This window comes from Staurois parvus, unplaced genomic scaffold (genome assembly GCF_062004578.1).
Source record: "Staurois parvus isolate SC_StPar_1 unplaced genomic scaffold, SC_StPar_1.0 ptg000203l, whole genome shotgun sequence".
In the NCBI taxonomy this organism is placed as follows: Eukaryota; Metazoa; Chordata; class Amphibia; order Anura; family Ranidae; genus Staurois; species Staurois parvus.
Window position 1 is genome coordinate 2,281,239 of NW_028317999.1, and position 19,886 is coordinate 2,301,124.

A 19,886-nucleotide genomic window follows, 5' to 3' on the forward strand; every position below is an offset into this window, starting at 1 on the left:
CATGCAGGGGGTGAGGGAGAGAGGAGGGGGGAACGATCAGCGCAGGCTCTAGGCTGCCACCTCAGAGCCCTGCAGCCAGCAACACTGGGGAGACAGTCCGGGCTCTTGGGCCCCCCCCCCAACAGTGCTGGAACTCCAAGGCCAAGTGCAAAGTTTGCAACCCTGGTAGTTCCGCCACTGGATTGAGGATACTCAAGTGATCAAAAGGAGGTCAAACCTTTATCAAAAATACTTATAGCTGCAGACAAACATGAAAGTTCCACAGTAGGTGTTTTTTTACTTAACTATGTAAGTAGGTCTTGCTCACAATGTCCAAGGAGCTGACTGCCACCCACCATCCACAGGTAGTTCCTCAATGAGGGATACAAAAGACCCTTCTCCAGACCAGGACTTCAAAACAGTGCCTGTCAGCAAAATCATTTTAGTAATCTTCATTCTGGAAGCATCTCTCAGAAAAAGGTAGGAGAAATCAAAACACCCATCTTAAGAAGCCCTGACCAAACAAAAACACTGACTACACTCAACCTTTTGAAGAGTGAGGGTCACTTAAGTGATTCAGAATTGCAAATTTTTTATTTTAAATAGCAAAATACATTTTCCTCTTGCAGCCGCTGAATGCTGGTGGGAGGAGGAACGGTTTCAGCGGTTGCAGGAAAATGGAGAGGATTGTTTCCTGTGTATGCCACCTCCGCCACCACTCCTGTCCAAATGTACAATAGAATGTGACATGGAGGCCGCACAAGCCCCCTGGAGCATAGCGATTGTGACCCTTGATGCTACATCATTGGTTGGGGTGTGTGGTAAAAATATGTCTCAACTATGGGATTTTACTGTCCCCCAAACTGCAAATATACTGTCCTGAGCCCCCGATAAGGCTGCTCTCCCACTGATGTGCTGCAGTTTACCCACACCACAGATGCAGTGCTTCTGTGGCTTTCCTGCTTTCCTACTGTTTAGCTGCACTTTCCAGTAGACTTCTATTATATGTTGTGGGTGTGATGCACATTCCGAAAGTGCACAAAACTCCTGCATTTAGGATGGCGGGTTGGCAAGCCCAGATCGCAATCTAGGGTTGCATCCCTGGGGCATGTGCTTCCCTGGTTTGAAATGGAGGGCTCTGAGGGTCACATGTGGTATGTGGACAACAGGTTGAGCATACCTGGACTACAGTGAAGCCAAAAACTATATTTAGCTTAACAACGTACAGAGATAGACGCGGTCATCCATCTTCCTAAAGATCCTCCATCTTGTATCAATCTCTCTCCCTCCAGTCCCCCCTCCCTCAGGAATGTGGTCTGTATGTATGCCGAGAGATCACAGGCATCAGGCCCAGCTGGATAGCTTCATGGTTATAAACCCCAATTAGCCTGGGCCCAGTATGTCTGTGAAACTCTTGCTCTGAAGTATCATTCTCCCCCTTCAATCCCCCTCCCTCAGGAATGTGATCTGTATGTATGCTGAGATCTGAAGCTAATCGTAAAGCTATAAACCAGTCCTTCACTGGACTTCAAACGCATTCCGGGATAGCCGTAAAAAACACATCCCATTTTAAAATCACTTTTCCATATAACTTCATATCTTAAGCTAGGAAATAATTACAATGAAGCAAAGCATATATTCAGATAGCTCAGTTTAATGTGAGTTGCCTGATATCTTACACCCCTAGTTGAAGTCTACAGGAGAGCAGAGAGCCATATAGTTCTAGCTGAAATAGTGAAATATGGCATGTTTGATGTCTGGACGTTCAGGATATCATTCTGCATATTAATCTACTAGTGGCTAGGGTGCTACATGCACCTAGCGAAGGTTATTGACCATGATAGCCTGAGTTCCCCGCCTAAAACACCTCTCCCAAAATGAGGCGATTGGTTCTCTGCTGTAAGAAGACACCCTGCTGGGTTCCTAGAAAAAGGCTGTTATGCTTGGAGCAGGAGTTAAAGAATTCTCCCTTTTTAACATCAGGAACCAACTTTGGGAGAAAAGGCACCCTTTTTCTCTGACCCTTGAAGCTGCTTAAACCAAGGCTGACAGCAAGTATTCTACCTCTCTAATTTTCTTTATCTCCCTGTTGTGTTATTGCTCTCTGTATGTATGTATATATATATATATATATATATATATATTGGCTACATCTTTTTCTGTAAATACTTTTTTATTGCACCATCTTGACCTTTTTAGTAATAAATCTTATTTTCTGAAAAGTGTTGAATGTTTCTAAAGCTCTTTAATGCAAACTAAGAATCCCTGTCTCTGAAGAGCACTACTGTGTGTTTTAAACTTCTGTATATCTCTGCCTGCGGTGACAGTGTGTATACAGACGTTTATTCAAACATCATAGTGTTATTGCTAATATTGGCGAGTTTCCTCCCTTTATCTACAAAAAGGCGGTGGTGGCAGTGTGAAGGGTTAATTGCGTAATTAACCTTACCCAGTAACAATTGCTCTCAGGCTGCAGGTACATAGATTGTGGTCCATTAGCTGGAAAATCTTTGTGCAGGGTGCAGCTTAACGTGGTATTCTTACGCACGTGACAGCGCGGTTTTAGATTGGCTAGTCCTTCAGTCACAAGTTTGTGAGAAGGGCTGGGGGTCTGACGCCGCGTCCCTCACAAGGGGTACTGAATTAAAATTCACGGGGGTCCAATCAGTAAGATTTTCTTCCAGCGGAGGTTCGAGTATCATGTTGGTACTATGACTCAGATCCTTCACATCACGGCCTCCCCTGCACATCACAGTTCCTCCCCCCCACCCCTATCCCCCCCTTTTACATCACAGCCCCTTTAATTCTCTAGGGCTCCATCGTGACTCTTATGTTTTTGATTTTGATTTTCACAGGACCCTTATGGTCTGTCACGTTTACAGCCCCTCTCTTTTGTTAATTATATCGTCCTTTTATGAAAACTTTTTTTTTTTTTACTACATCTCTCTGTAAGAAAACATTGATTGTAAGTACTGCACATATTCTTTTATTAGAATGTTATTGTTGCATGTCTATAGACATATGTACCACTATCATCAGGCCGCCTGAGTGCATATGTTACTTTCCATTGCTTGCTGTAGTGTAGACGAGCCCGCTGGTCTAGTGCTCCGCCTGCCCCCACTGCCTATATAAGCCTCACTCATGATGGCCGACAGAATGGCCTCAGGAAGGAGCATGCATGCTCTGAACGTGCGCCAAGAGCCTCCCTGCGCCTCTCTGCTACCCCCGAGCCCTGGAATCAACCGGAGTGGTGGGGACGAGGAAAAGGATTGCATAGGATAGCACACTATCACCAGACTGCATGAACCCACTTACCCAGACAGTGTTTTTACTTCACACTTGTGAGTGTTTTATTCCTTAAATTTTCCTGGCTTTAAACAATCTACACTTAGAGTGGTGCCACTGTGTTCTCTCTCTCCTTATCTGTGTACTAGAGTCTCTTCAAGCTCTCACAGCTGGCTGCCTCCACCTCCAAGATCCACATTCACCCAGAGACAATACCCATCCTTGAGCATCCCATTTAGGACAGTACCGGATCACACACTCGCAAGTCCCTATTCATATGTATGGACTCTTACAGGTGAAACTCGAACAATTAGAATATCGTGCAAAAGTTCGTTTATTTCAGTAATGCAATGTGAAAGGTGAAACTAATATATGAGATAGACTCATTACATGCAAAGCAAGATAGTTCAAGCCGTGATTTGTCATAATTGTGATGATTATGGTTTACAGCTCATGAAAACCCCAAATCCACAATCTCAGAAAATTAGAATATTACATGCAATCAATAAAACAAGGATTGTACATAGAACAATATCGGACCTCTGAAAAGTATAAGCATGCATATGTACTCAGTACTGGGTTGGGCCCCTTTTGCAGCAATTACTGCCTCAATGCGGCGTGGCATGGAAGCTATCAGCCTGTGGCACTGCTGATGTGTTATGGAAGACTAGGATGCTTCAATAGCGGCCTTCAGCTCTTCTGCATTGTTTGGTCTCATGTCTCTCATCTTTCTCTTGGCAATGCCCCATAGATTCTCTTTGGGGTTCGGGTCAGGCGAGTTTGATGGCCAATCAGGCACAGTATTCCCACGGTAATTGAACCAGATTTTGGTGCTTTTGGCAGTGTGGGCAGGTGCCAAGTCCTGCTGGAAAAGGAAGTCAGCATCCCCATAAAGCTCATCTGTGGAAGGAAGCATGAAGTGCTCCAAAATCTCCTGGTAGACGGCTGCATTGACCCTGAATTCATGAAGCACAGTGGACCAACACCAGCAGATGACATGGCTCCCCAAATCAACACAGACTGTGGAAACTTCACACTGGACTTCAAGCATCTTGCAGTGTGTGCCTCTCCATTCTTCCTCCATACTCTGGGTCCTTGGTTTCCAAATGAGATGCAAAAGTTGCTCTCATCAGAAAAGAGGACTTTGGACCACTGAACAACAGACCAGGTCTGTTTTTCTTTAGCCCAGGTAAGACGCTTCTGACATTGTTTGCTGTTCAGGAGCGGCTTGACAAGAGGAATACGACATTTGAAGCCCATGTCCAGGATCCGTCTGTGTGTGGTGGCTCTTGATGCACTGACTCCAGCCTCAGTCCACTCCTTGTGAAAGTCCCCAACACTTTTGAATGGCCTTTTCATGACAATCCTCTCCAAGCTGCGGCCATCCCTGCTGCTTGTGAACCTTTTTCTTCCACACTTTTCCCTTCCACATAACTTTCTATTAATGTGCTTTGATACAGCACTTTGGGAACATCCAACTTCTTTTGCAATTACCTTTTGAGGCTTTCCCTCCTTATGGAGGGTGTCAAAGATGGTTTTCTGCACAACTGTCAGGTCAGCAGTCTTTCCCATGATTGTGATTCCTACTGAATCATACTGAGAGACCATTTAAAGGCTCAGGAACTCTTTGCAGGTGTTATGGCTTACTTAGATGATTAGAGTGAGACACTTTGAGCCTAGAATATTGCAGCTTTTCACAATATTCAAATTTTCTGAGATTGTGGATTTGGGGTTTTCATGAGCTGTAAGCCATAATCATCACAATTATGACAAATCACGGCTTGAACTATACTTTGCATGTAATGAGTCTATCTCATATATTAGTTTCATCTTTTAAGTTGAATTTCTGAAATAAATGAACTTTTGCAGGATATTCTAATTTTTTGAGTTTCACCTGTGTATATATATATATATATATATATATATATATATATATAACTAGTCCACATCATTTCTACACTAGCTTGGGTCTATATTCTAGCACTCCCTATTCTCTTCTGTTTTATCCCCTCATCACAGACCCCCCTCATCACAGACCCCCCTCTCATAACAGCCCCTCCTCCTCACAGATCCTCCTCCATCACAGACCCATCCCAATCAAAGACCCCCCTATCATAGACCCCCCCATATCAGCCCCTCCCTCATCACAGATTGCCCTATCACAGCCCTCCCTGCATATTACAGATTCCTGTCCCTTTCATAATATCACAGCACTCCCCCCTTCCCCCCCCCCAGCAGGGAATTTTCATGTTAAAGGCGGGTAAATGATTGCTTGGACCCCCCAACTGCCTAGCAACCAATCACCCGCAACCAATCACTCGCTCCCTAACATGAAAAGCCCGTCCTATGTCCAGACCTTCCGTTCTTCCCGGCTTGTGTGAATAAGGTAGGACAGTGTGGGGAGGGGGAGGAAGGGGGGAGTGCTGTGATGTTATTAAAGGGACATTCCTGCTGCGCCTCCAATGTTGTGCCCTTCCTTGAGGATACCCATATGGAAGAAAAATATAATCAAAATATATTAAAAAAATATTATTCCTAAATATATTGCCATATATTGGAAATACTACAATTTTGGCCATATTCAATATATTTCAAAATATATTTCAATAAATATATATACTGCATGTTGAAATGCATTTTTATTACAAAATATATGAAAAATATTTTTATAAATACATTTCAAATATACTGTATGTCTTTAAATATACAAATCTACATTTTTGGAATGCATTTACAAATATATGTAAAAATATGTTAAAAAGTCTTTTATATGTTAAAAAAAATCTGAAGAATATATTTAAAAAATATATATTTTTAAAAATATGTTTTTTTAACATATATTCTTCAGATTTTTTTTAACATATAAAAAAGTCATTTTAACATATATTTTTACATATATTTGTAAATGCATTCCAAAAATGTAGATTTGCATTTTTAAAGACATACAATATATTTGAAATATATTTTCAAAAATATTTTTCATATATTTTGTAATAAAAACGCATTTCAACATGCAGTGTGTATATATATATATATATTTTTTTTTTTATTGAAATATATTTTGCAATATATTGAATATGGCCAAAATTGTAGTATTTCCAATATATGGCAATATATTTGGGAAGAATATTTTTAACATATATTTAAAATATATTTTTCTTCCATATGGGTAATAGTGGCAGTGGCAGGCAGGCAAGTAAGCGGCGGGGAGAGGACATTCAGGCAACTATTTGGTGAGGCTGTGGTCTGGAAAGGAATGTTTCTGGGTCTGGATCCAGACCGTGGTCGGCCATTTAGTGATGCCTGATATGGAATGGAAGAACTGTTTTACCCATATAGAAGTGCATTCTTTCCCAAAGCATTATACTCTGACAATGTATAGATATTAACGGTGATGCTGCTATAACACATTGTTAAAGTGCATCTGTCATGTGTGAAGTATAGAGGCTGCCATTGTTGACCATCATTGCTAGTTATTTGGATGTGAACCAAATAACCAAACCAAATAATGAAAAACCTACCGTGGCTTAAGACGGTGACTAAGCTGACATTGTAGCCAATGCATTAGCCTGGCAGCCAAGAAATTAACATTTGTAAAAAGAGAGGTGACAGGTTACATAATTCTTAAGAGGAACAGCATTGAAAGTGGGAAAAGAGGCAGGAAACTCGGTGTAGTGAGCTTGCCAGTGGAGGCAATTCAAACTAAACCTCAGCCAGATTAAAAAAAAAATCTATATATATATACACACACACAGTATACACTATATTGCCAAAAGTATTGGGACACCCTCCAAATCATTGGATTCAGGTGTTACAATCACCTCCACCTCCAACCTGGCCACAGGTGTATAACATCAAGCACCTAGGCATGCAGACTGCTTCTACAAACATTTGTGAAAGAATGGGTCACTCACAGGAGCTCAGTGAATTCAAGCGTGGTACCGTGATAGGTTGCCACCTGTGCAATAAGTCCATCTGTGAAATTTCCTTGCTACTAAATATTCCACGGTCAATTATTAGTGGTATTATAACAAAGTGGAAGCAACTGGGAACAATAGCAGGCCTTGTAAAACGACAGAGCGGGGTCAGCAAATGCTGAAGTCAAGTGCACAGCAATCGCCAGATGTCTGCAGAGTCAATAGCTAAAGACCTCCAAACTTCAAGTGGCCTTCAGATTAGCACAACAACATTGCGTAGAGAGCTTCATAGAATGGGTTTACATGGCCGAGCAGCTGCATCCAAGCCTTACATCACCAAGTGTAATACAAAGTGACAGATGCAGTGGTGTGAAGTACGCCGCCACCAGACTCTAGACCAGTGGCAACGAGTTCTCTGGAGTGATGAATCACGCTTCTCTGTCTGGCAATCCGATGGACATGTCTGGGTTTGGCGGTTGCCAGGAGAACGGCACAGCAGTCAGCAAGGGACATATTCAGCAGCAGGCAAGGGACATGTAAGCACTCACCTGCGCCATGTATGGGAACTTAGCCCTCTCTGCCTCCACGCCAATGTTACTTCTGGTATCAGTTTCAAGTATCAGTGCATTTGCACAAGTGCCGATGCTCATGCAAATGCCTAGTATAGGTACCAATACTGGTATCAGTGCATCCCTAATGTGTATATACTGTATATATTTATGCACTTTTCTGTACAGCTAGGATAATGTATCTGAATATGGCTTAATGTCAGTCCTTTGCCAACCCTTACACAGCAGACTGAGAGGGGAAGAGCCAGCACCGGCAACCAATCAGGCTCTGCTGCTTGCACATGTGCTGATGGTGAATACACTGACAGGAGGGGACAGCAAAGTGAGCAGAGTTTATGACTTATCAGTGTATTGCTCACATTCCTTCCTTGTCCAGTCAGCATAATGTATGTGGGAAGGGGACACTATTGTATTCCTTCACTCCAAGGGCTGGTGTTGACTTACCTTGGGCTTCTGTCGATGATCAAATACTTCTTGTTTTAGGTCAAATAGTTTTCAGACACTTCACATAATATTGCTTGATGGGTGCACTTGTCCTGTGGTTCTTCAAGATGCTTTTGCATTCTTATTGACTAGTATGGAGGTATAGGCAGAACTGACACTAACAAAAGCTGCTTAACACAGACTTTAACAGAGGACGTGGAGTTAACCTTCTGGCCGTGCTGCCTGAATCACATACGGTAAGTGGCTCAACAAAATTAAGCTCACATATACAGTATATGTATTGCATGCTTGCCTGGAGTTTAGCACTAAGGGCTATGCACACATACTTCATGACAACATGTTCTGTCTGCAGCTGAAATATCATTTTTATAGAACACTGACAGAATAAAAAAAACATGAATTCCCCTGCATTTTACAGAATGATTGAAGCAAATGCAGATTGACTGGGCCGAATAAAGAAAATGCCAGTATAAATTCAGCACTAGCATGCAAGTGGTGGGTACAAACAAGAACTGCATTTACCTATGGGATTACGGACCCCTCTAATGCTAATCTGTTCATTCTGAATATGAAATATATATATCATCAAAATGATTAATCATTACATTATTACAAAAGCCAATTTAATATAATATACGTTGTACATACATCTAGTAAATTTGTGAATTTCTCTTTATATCAGCCTCCTGTAATCAGCAGCACTCAGGCTGGATGTGGCACTAAGGGAAGGAGAGCCATGCTGACTCTGCTGCACTGAACACATGTGTAGTCTGTTTTCGCCACTGTGGGTGGCACTCAACCTGAGTGGTACCACAGCCTGGAGAGGAAGCCAAGGGAAACATGGTTTCTCTATGATTTTATGGGTCAATGGAACAGTGGTTTGGTTGGCTATGCTGCAGCCATGTGACCTTGGAAGTCATCTTGGGTCAGATGGGCAAAACTAGGCAGGAAAGACCCAGAGCCCCATAAGACCGTCTATATACGTCCCAGCCCCCGTAATAGTGTGCATTCTGCGAGTGGCTAGTGTAGGGAGAGAGACCCCACTTGCTAGGGAAAGTGCTTAGCAGCAGGGAAAGGTTCCAGACGAGACAGGACAGGTTAAAGACTTGCTATCCTGGATGGAAACCTCCCCACTTGCTTGGAATCGGACTAGCCATGCCACTTCAATTTCTGAGACAGATGCTGTCGGCATCTTTCCTCAGCCACATTCTGAATTGCACTGAACTGTGATTTATTCCCTAAACGGCACACTCCTGCTATTTGTGTGTTAGCAGAAGAACAAACTCATTAACATACTGCTCCTTCTTGAAGGTTAGGGACTGATGTGAGTGTACAATATATGTATGTAAAACACTGTATAAATTGACAGCACTATATAAGTACCTGTAATAAATAAATGTTTTTTTTTATCTAAAATGTTCCACTGTAGTGGAGGCTGAGAGCCTGGCTGTTTTGTCTGGATCAAAAGAAAGGCCAAGCTGGGAGATAAAGGGAAAAGAAAGGGGTAGGGGCGGTTGAGGGGGGAGGATTGGGACTGGGTGGGCAGGTTTTGGGTGAAATGGGAAAAGGAACATTTTTCTTTGTAGTGATCAGTATTGTGATTTGGCAAAAAAAAAAAAAAAAATCCCAACACGTGTATATTGATTGGTTTGTCTGAAAGTTATAGCATCTACAAACTATGGGATATATGCTGAATTTTTTTTTTATTTATTTTTTTATACTATTGGCAGTGATCAGTGACTTATAATGGGACTGATGGACAATCTGATACTGACACTGGGCAATCTGATACTGACACTGGGGGGAACTGACTAACTGCCACTGACTTCACCAGTAACATTAATAAAGTGATCAGTGCTAATAATATGCCACTGCCACTATCACTGTACTAATATACTGAGTAGGAAGGGGTTAACATCTAGGGTGATCAAAGGGTTAACTGTGTGCCTAACTATGTGTAATGCCTGTAATATATGGTGCTTTTACTAAGGACCTTGTTGTTTTTATTCCCCGCTTAGCAGGGAACGTCTAAAACTGGCTCAAGTATGTGTATGTATGAATGTGAGTTAGGGAACTTAGATTGTACCCTCCTTGAGGACAGGGACTGATGTGAATGTACAGTACATTTGTAAAGCACTGCACAAACTGCTGACACTATGTAAATACCTGTATAAAATTGAGAAGAAAAAAAAAACAATCTGCACTATTGTCAGGTAAACTCTGACTACTCTAAGGGCTCATTCACATATATTGCTATAACGCATATAATGCATACATGCTGATGTACATTGTGTGGGAGTGGTGAGAGGTGGTGTTATAACACATCCCACTGTTTTATTGTTTTTTTTATGTCTGATGTGTACAAAAATGATACTTTATTCAACTCCATTCACTCTGAGTGTTAATGTGGTGCATTGGGTCATTTATATGCAGCGCATTTCAACACACATGAATGGTGTGATGAAGGCACATAGAACCATTTTTTTCTTGTGTGCCCATGTGTTGATCTTGCATCAATCTATGTAGATCAACGCAGCTTAACGGACATGGTGTGAAAGGGCCCTAACTGTGTAAATTGAAAAATTATGAAAAAAAAGACTCTCATGGTCGTCTTGAGGGCCAGTGATCTCTAAAGTGACACCTGTTAACTGTGTGATCACTGTGCACTAGCTGCATGGTAATGTAGCACCCTCCTAGGTAGGTGCTAGGATTGTATAGATAGGATTAACTATGTTTTTGATAGGTTAATTTAGTTGTCCCTCTGTAGGCAAAGTAATTATTTCTAGTAAACTTGTATTTTTTGCCCGGTAAAAGTACTGAATAAGCTGTGATCATTTAGTGAGGTCTGCTCTGTATACACAGGTGCTGCTAGTCTGCCTAGCTTCCTCTGTATGCAGGAAACTGCAAAAGTTTCTGTGTGATCGGTGTGGAGCTATGCAGATGGCAGCATGAATACTGATACAGCCTCAGCCTATCCCAGAGAGGGGGCTCTAAGGCATGCTGGGTAACTGTATATATTCAGTGGTCACATGGGGCTCTGGGTCTTTCCTGCCTAGTTTTGCCTAAGCCTGGGAGAGGCCACGTTGCCCTCCCAGGCAGCTCCTGCTGTAGGCCTCAGGTGGGCTTTCTGAGGGCCTAAATTGCTGATACTTTTGTTCTGCTATGCTGGCTGAGTGACTGTTTCCTGAAGATCTGGTCTGGTATTACGGAGGAAGGCATCCATTTGCTCTTGAGCCTTGTGAGTACAGACATCCCTAAAGGATCTTAGAGACTGTGTGCTGTTTAATCCCCTCTGGTGCTGAGTAGTCTGCTGTGAGCAAAGGGAAAACAGACTGGTGTTCTGAAGAGCTTTGTCCACCTGTCCACTGCTACTTAACGTCTTCACGCCGGCCGCACGTATGCAAATGTACAGCCTCCCAGCGTCTGGGCCTTGATGCCGAGCTGCCGCACATTTGTGTGAAATTAAAAAAAGATATGTGCTGAGAGCGCGCGCCTAGCGCGCTCCAAGCACCTGTGTCTGGTACTCATGGAAAGGTCCCGATCTCCTCTTTCGATCGGGGCCTTTTCTGTTCATGTGACCACCGTGAAGGCGAATCATGGTGGTCACATGAGCTTAAAACCCCGGCCCGCCTCCCGGCTTCTGAAACCTTTAAAGGACCAGGAGGCGCCGGCGCCAAGGGGTTAAAGGTACACTGCTATGGGGCTGTAAAGAAGTTACTGCTGTCACTGCTACTATTTGTTGCTACTGCCTTAATCTGAAGTCCACCGTCTGATTCAAGCAAGGACTCCAATATAGCTTGCCCTGAAGATTAGACAAAGTCCCTCAATGTACGTAGTTCCTAATCTGGAGTATCCTACTCATCTCTCTCATGCCAATGCTTAAAAAACAAACAAACAAAAAACAACAAAAATAACACCACCTGATTATTGGAGAAACAAGTGAACGAGCTTATGTGCCTGGCTGCGGGGCAAAGCTTTTGAGGAAGACCTGGACCATATTTCTGCGGCTCCTACGGGAGTAGCTCTACAGTAACCATACTGGCCCTCTAGCACAGGGGCATACCCAGTACTTTACAGCTGACAAGCATGTTATATGTTTTCACAACAATTTTAAGGAATAAAATATTATATTCTTCTTTCAGTTACGCTTATTATTATTGTTATTTTTTCTCAGTTTATCACTGTAAACACAGAAGTGCTACGTGGTTCCTGGGCTGTGATACATGTTGTATATCACCTCCAGTGTCACTTTTCAAAATCAGCATTTTCTGTAGCTGAACCGTGTTCAGGTGCATGTTCATGTGTCACATGTTCACCACAAGCTAGATTAATAGGGAGTAGTGTGTGGAATTTATATCCTGTTATTGTTCTCCCTCCGCATTTGATGGCTGAGTTAATTCTCTTTAGTTTTGTCATGCTCTGCAGCACACATTGCCTGCCTATGATGAGCTTTACAAGAAGAAGAAGTAAAAACACAATGTCCATCAAAGTCCTAACCTTGCATCTTAAATGTACTGCTGACCTGATGTGCTTTTCCAAAAGCCGCAGAGGATTCCTTTTCTATGAAAAAAAAAAAAAACAAAACAAAAGGGTTCAATATGTCCTAAAGCTATCGGTTTTGAGTTAAACTGGGTGAAGTAGAAATATTTTACTCATCAGCTTTGCAGTCACAGAGTTTGCTTCAGCTAGAACAAAACTGCTGAGGCATTTAGAGAAAATTAACCCCCCATCCTGGCAGCCAGATGTGACTGGTTTCTGATGAATGCACATGAGTGGGCTGAAAAATCAAGAGACTGTGAAATTCCTGTCAGGTCTGTACAGTGCAGAATGGGCTATTGACTGCTTTCTATATTTCCCTCCATCATTCTTCTTGAACACTGCCATTAATTTCCTCTCCTGCTCTGACTTGTGGTTTTTTTTTTCAACCCCCTCCTCTTTCTCTTACTCCTTTTCCTTATTTTTTTTTTTTTTACTTTTTATTTTATTTATTTATTTCAGATCTCGGTACTGCAGAGCAGGATGCATCGGGCTCTGGTGGAGTTTTTCAAACAACGAGGCCTCTATAACCAGGCTGGGCTGGCTCATTTCCAGGCTGCCTCTCAGGAGAATGCTCAGAAAATATTAGCCGTGCAGGTAGGTGATTGTAAGGAAGAACCAAAGATCGTTGTGATCTAGATTGAAGAGAAAATGATGGGAAGGCTGATGAAGCCTCTAAACCATATCCTAGCCGGCAGGGTTTCATCAGTTTTTAACCTCCTTCATAAACTGAAATTGGATAAAGGATGACTTAAACAATGCATAGCTGTGCAGGTGGAGCCTACTTTACCTATATCGGCCTGTCTCTGACTAATACTGTAACACAGAGGGGAGTAGTTAGAACTGTACGTTAACTTCTTTATAACCAGCAGGATAGTTTATTTATTTGTGAACAGAGACATTATGACTTTTGTTATCTTTAGATATGAGCGAGATTGAGAGTTTTTGTTTCCCTGAAATTTTGGTGAAATGCATTGCCAGAATAAAAGACTTTGTATCCCCTTGGCCCCTTTAAAGGAGTTGTGACGCCGGGAGGCGAGGTGAGGTTTAGGGTCATGTGACCACCGTGCTTTGCTCTCACAGTGATCACATGATTGGAAAACCCCTGATCACTGCTTGCTACCTTTTCACGAGCACTGGTAAATGTGCTGGGAGCATGCAAGATGCTCGCTGTCAGCACATTTGTTTACATTGGGTGCGCAAATATGCGGCCTCTCGGCGTCAAGGCCTAGCTGCCAAGAGGCCGCATATTCGCGTATTGTCAGCGACAAGAAGTTAATATTCTCTTTATCTCTAATTTACACATCCTCATGTGACTTTTTGACTGGCACAGCAAAGTGTGGGGAGCATTGGCAAAATCCTGGAATGGGTGTCGTATATAGACACCATTCTGATACAGTGGGGAGCCAGAAGGTTTTTTATCTTTAAGGGGCTGTTCACACATACTGCCTTCTGTGTCCCATTGGGGAGATTTACATTCACTTTCTGTGCCATGGCTAAAACAGGAAGTGAGAGGAAATCCCTGCAAATGAAGGGAATCCCTTGAGGCCCCCCTGGTCACCAGAACTAGTGTCCCCATTGGAAGACTTCCCCTATATTACTGCTTTGGGGACATCCCAAAATTTCAGATTTTCTTGCACATTCATTTCCAATGATAATGGTAAACAGAACAAATAGAATCTCCCTAAGGCCTGATTCACACCTATGCACTTTTTAGTGCATTTTGCAGAAATACACTACAGTCCATTTAACATGATTTCCTATGGGACATGTTCATACTTACAGTATGTGTTTCACAGCAGCTGTGTTTTTGGAAAGGGTCAGGGACTTTTTTAAACACAACATGGTGCAGACTTCAATGGACACATGGCAGAAATGCATGTAGTGCATTTATAATGCATTTTGCTTGGGTTTTTTTTTAAATAGGAAAGTATAGACTTTAATGAAACTTTGATGTAACTTTCTTTTTTTTTTTTGCTAATATATGTATGTATGTATGACAGTTCTCTTCATGTAGTGCAACTCTGATGTGACTTTGGTGTGACTTTTTGCACTCTCTGGCACTCAAGTAGCATCAAAGTGGCATCCAAGTTGCACCCAAAGTGGCATCCAAGTCGCACCCATCCAAAGTCCCATCAAAGTGGCATCAGAATCAATACTTTACTATTGGCAAAAAAACCCAAACAAAGACAAAATGACAAAAACGTTTAAAAATGCAAAACACACTGCAAAATGCTCTGGAAAGACGCATTATTCAGAACATGCAGTGGTATGAACCTAGGCTAACAGGGCACAGGTAGCAATAATCACCTAACAGGTGTTCTAATCTATCTCCAGCTTGTATTACAAGATGCCTGCTTTGTTAGCTGGAAAACCCTCTTTCATGTAGTCTTACTGAAAAAAGATAATTTAAAGTAAAGTAAATATTGCCTAAATACAAGAGTCATGTGTCTTACATACTTGAATCTTGCTGTGGTTTGTGTACTACTTTCAGATTTGTGAAGTAATACAGCATGAAACATTTCCTTTGTGCAGGAGCATTTTGTAATAAAGACCAATCACTACTGCTTTCTGTCTTTGTGCAGGGTGACTGGGCATACCTGCCCCCTCCTGTAGGTTTTTGCAGGTATCATGTAATTGGGCAGCACAGTGGCTAAATGGTTAGCACTTTTGCCTGATGGCACTAGGGTTGTTGGTTCAAATCCCAACCACAGCACCACCTGCCTGGAGTTTGCATGTTCTCCTTGTGCCTGCATGGGTTTCCCCTCACACTCCATAGACATGTTAGTAAGTTAATTGGCTCCTGTCTAAATTGGCCCTAGTGTATGTATGAATGTGAGTTAGGGAACTTAGATTGTACACCCCTTGAGGGTTAGGGACTGATGTGAATGTACACTATATATATTTAAAGGGCTGTGTAAATTGACAGCGCTACATAATTACCTGAAATAAATAAATATTGGGTGGGCCTGCTTGGCCCTTCCCCGAGCCCTGCTCCTCACACAGGCAATGTGGAGTAAAGTGAATATGTCCCTGCTACTTTTACAAAGTAGCAACTGGGTATGCAAAGGCATTTGGTGCACCTAATGTTCCTTTGTGGCTGTTGAAGACTATATTTAAATGATTTTGTGCTTGGAGTTCAGTTTTAACACAACAAATAAAAACAGCAGGAAGTCTAGTCCTAAGTAAAAAAGTGAAACTAAATCAGAGAGGTACATGGGGAGAGTATTGTATTCATATATTAATGGATTTACACATTTACAATCCATAGGGGTTGATTTACTAAATCTTTAGAGTGCAAATTCTGGTGCAGCTCTGCATAGAAATCAGTCCACTTCCTGTTTTTTTTGTCAAAGCTTATTTTAGCTAGCAGAAGTTAGAAGCTGATTGTCTACCATGCACAACTGCACCTGATTTTGCACTCTCCAATTGTAGTAAATCATCCCCATTGTGTTGTGTAGCAAATAAATTGATAAACCTCCCAGTAATGCTATTACTAGGCTATAAACATAAATATGCTCAGTGAGAAATTAATAAAAAAACCTTTCATTAAATAATAATCATAATAACTTCAAATTAAAGTCCAAAATATACAAATCAAAAACCAAAACGTCCAAAAATATATATATCCAATATCCCTTTTAAAAAAATATATAAAAATAAATAAGTACGTGTTGTCCGAAATTGATTCAAGTGTAAAAACTCTGAGCCGCTTGCAAAAACTTGATTACCTCAAAAAAACAAAAATATACATAGTGCATTATCCTTTATAAATCAAAAAAATTACATGTGAAATCACTCCAATAATAATCACCCAAGTGAGAAACAGGTGTGTATATCAAACCACATACACATGCAATATACAGTGCAAAAACGTGTATGTGAAACACTCTACTGTGCTCAAAAAACTCACAACACAGTGTACACTTCTATTAGGGTAAGGAGTGAATACCCTTACCAATATTCAAAATAATTCTTGCTTTGATCTCAATCCCCAGAAATTGCACGATGAAATAAATCCTCCTGCATGGCGTATATGGTGGAAACATATCTGAGGTGCTAGGGTGGAAGGATCCATACAGTGCTATGGGATCAAAGTAAACCCTGAGGACATCTGCATACAGTGCATATGCACTGTATATTGCATGTGTATGTGGTTTGATATACACACCTGTTTCTCACTTGGGTGATTATTATTGGAGTGATTTCACATGTAATTTTTTTGATTTATAAAGGATAATGCACTATGTATATTTTTGTTTTTTTGAGGTAATCAAGTTTTTGCAAGCGGCTCAGAGTTTTTACACTTGAATCAATTTCGGACAACACGTACTTATTTATTTTTATATATTTTTTTAAAAGGGATATTGGATATATATATTTTTGGACGTTTTGGTTTTTGATCTGTATATTTTGGACTTTAATTTGAAGTTATTATGATTATTATTTAATGAAAGGTTTTTTTATTAATTTCTCACTGAGCATATTTATGTTTATATTTGTGCACCTCTAAGGGTAGAGGTGAAGTGTGCTTAAAAGTAATTGGGTAGAAATACTGATTTATATTTACTTTATTACTATGCTGTAGTTAGAGGGAGCTCTAATGATTTGTAGTGTGACTTCAGGAGACTAGTACCAACAAACTCACATTAACCGCCTCCCGCCTGCCATATAGTAAAATGACGGACACAAGGCGGTTCTCTTATTCTGGGAGGACATCATATGACGTCCTCCCATTCTAACCGCGCATGCGCGGCTCCTGGAGCACGTAAGCACGGCGATCGGCGGTGCGCTGTGTCCCTCGGACACAGCGGATCACCGATCCACGGAAAGAGCCAAAGATGTCAGCTCAGTCATGTGATCAGCTGTGTCCAATCACAGCTGATCACATGTAATCAGGGAAATGTCGGTTATCGGCATTTCTCTCCTCACGAGCTGTCACGCTGACAGCTCGTGAGGAGAGCCGGTAATCGGCATTCCTCGGAGGGGACATGTACACTGATCATCAGAGCACTGATAATCAGTGTGCCCTGATGATCTGTGTAGCCCCAGCAGCACCACCTGTCCATCAGTGGCAGCTCTCAGTGCTCATCCATGCCACCTGCCAGTGCCCATCAGTGCCACCTGACAGTGCCACATTTCAGTGCCCATCAGTGCCACATTTCAGTGCCCATCTGAGCTGCCTTTCAGTGTCACACATCAGTGCCAGTCAGTGCCACCTATCAATGCCAGTAAGTGCCACCTATCAGTGCTGCCAATCAGTGCCACCTATCAGTGCCAGTCAGTGCCGCCTATCAGTGTGCATCAGTGCCGCCTATCAGTGCCCGTCAGTGCTGCCTATCAGTGCCGTCTAACAGTGCCACCTAACAGTCCCAGTCAGTGCCACCTAACAGTGCCAGTCAGTGCCGCCTATCAGTGCCGTCTATCAGTGCCATATATGAGTGCTGCCTTTCAGTGCCCATCAGTGATGCCTGTCAATGCCCATCAGTGCCTCCTCATCAGTGCCCATCAGTGCAGCCTCATTAGTGAACATCAGTGGAGGAGAAAAATCACTTATTTACAAAATTTTATAACAAAAACTATGAAAAAACTTTTTTTCCAAAATTTTCAGTGGTTTTTGGTTTAAGAAACAATAAAAAACCCAGAGGTGATTAAATACCACCAAAATAAAGCTGTTACAAAAAAATTATAAAAATTTCATATGGGTACAGTGTTGCATGACCGTGCAATTGTCATTCAAAGTGTAACAGCGCTGAAAGCTGGAAATTGGCCTGGGCAGGAAGGGGGTATAAGTGCCCTGTAGGCTAGTGGTTAAATTCCGAATGCAAGTGAGCACTCCTCTTTAAATACAGGTTAGTCAGACTTTGTTTATGCCATCTTTGCCAGTTTTATGCCATCTTTGTTCAGTTTTGTGTTTGTTTTTAACACTCTAATACAAATTGACATGCTTTTCCATGTGGCCTGTGCTGCAACTGTAAAGAAAGTAATCATTTAACTCTTTAAACTCAGAATGCAAGTGAGCAACATATGTTTTCTGCTAACCTCTTTAACCACTTCTCACCTCTCACACCTTTCACCCTCTATGGACTAGAGCAATTTTTACATTTCTACTGGGGTCTGTTTATTCTGCGATAACCTTGTCATTACTTAAGATAAACACATAATACATATATTGTTTTTTTAAGGACAAACAAGGCTTTCTTTTTGTGAATATTGTCTTACAATGATTTTTTTTCAGCAATCCTTAAACAATTAAACATAACAAAATGCAACAAAACACTTTTTCTTTTTTGAGCAGTGTTGATAAGGGGTTAAACAGAGGAACATTTAGTTAAAAAGAAACAAAAGTTCTTTGTACTTGTCAGGTTGATTTGACTGGCTTCATTTGCAGATTGAAGCTTTATCCCTTTGATCTGTAGATGAATAAACAGATACAAAATGAAACAATGTTTCTTTTGAGCAAGATAAAAATTGCTGTCTGCTTTAGTATGACAACTCCAGCCTGTCCAAACTTTCTCTGTGTACTCTGCAATGCCATTTTGATTTATTAGAGCTGAATTGCCGAGTACTGGGACAGGGGAGGTCCTAGAAGCAAGGCAGAAGGACTGGATTTATTACACATCCACTGTGTACAATGATTACATTTTTTGGGTGTGTCTAATACTTCTGCAACTGATTAAATACAGATGCTGCAGGCTGCATCTTTGTCATACCTCACTCTCAGATCACTGATAATCCTGTAACAGTTGCAATAAATCAGAACTAAAGTCTAATATTACAAAACTGTGAGTAGGTAGGCTCTTTATATGTAATGGCTCTTCTGAAATAGAATAAACCTACCTGCCTGCTCAAGTCTTCTGTAGAATGTACACTGAGCTTTGCATGTGCAGCTCAGTTTACATCTTGGCACAGTGTCTGTGTGCTGGGGAGACTGCATACCTGCGCATGCGTGGTAGTAACGTCATCTTGCTCCAGCCAATCAAGATGACTGAAGACCTACATCTAGAAGATACCAGAGAAGATGCCAGAACCAGTAAGGGACCTTGTGGGGTTGGACCACTGAAGCAGGGGTACAATGAAGGAAATAAGTATTTGATCCCCTGCTGATTTTGAATGTTTTCTCACTCACAAAGAAATGATCAGTCTAAAAATTGAA

General features: G+C 41.6%; 1 protein-coding gene across 1 annotated transcript in view; it reads left to right on the forward strand.

Annotated features, from left to right (window-relative positions):
• CCDC178 (coiled-coil domain containing 178) overlaps positions 1–19,886 on the forward strand; it is a 459,155-nt gene that overhangs the window by 388,063 nt on the left and 51,206 nt on the right. Inside the window, exon 18 of the mRNA XM_089678352.1 lies at positions 13,193–13,327. Coding sequence (XP_089534478.1) covers positions 13,193–13,327 — 135 coding nt within the window. The remainder of the gene's footprint in view (positions 1–13,192; positions 13,328–19,886) is intronic.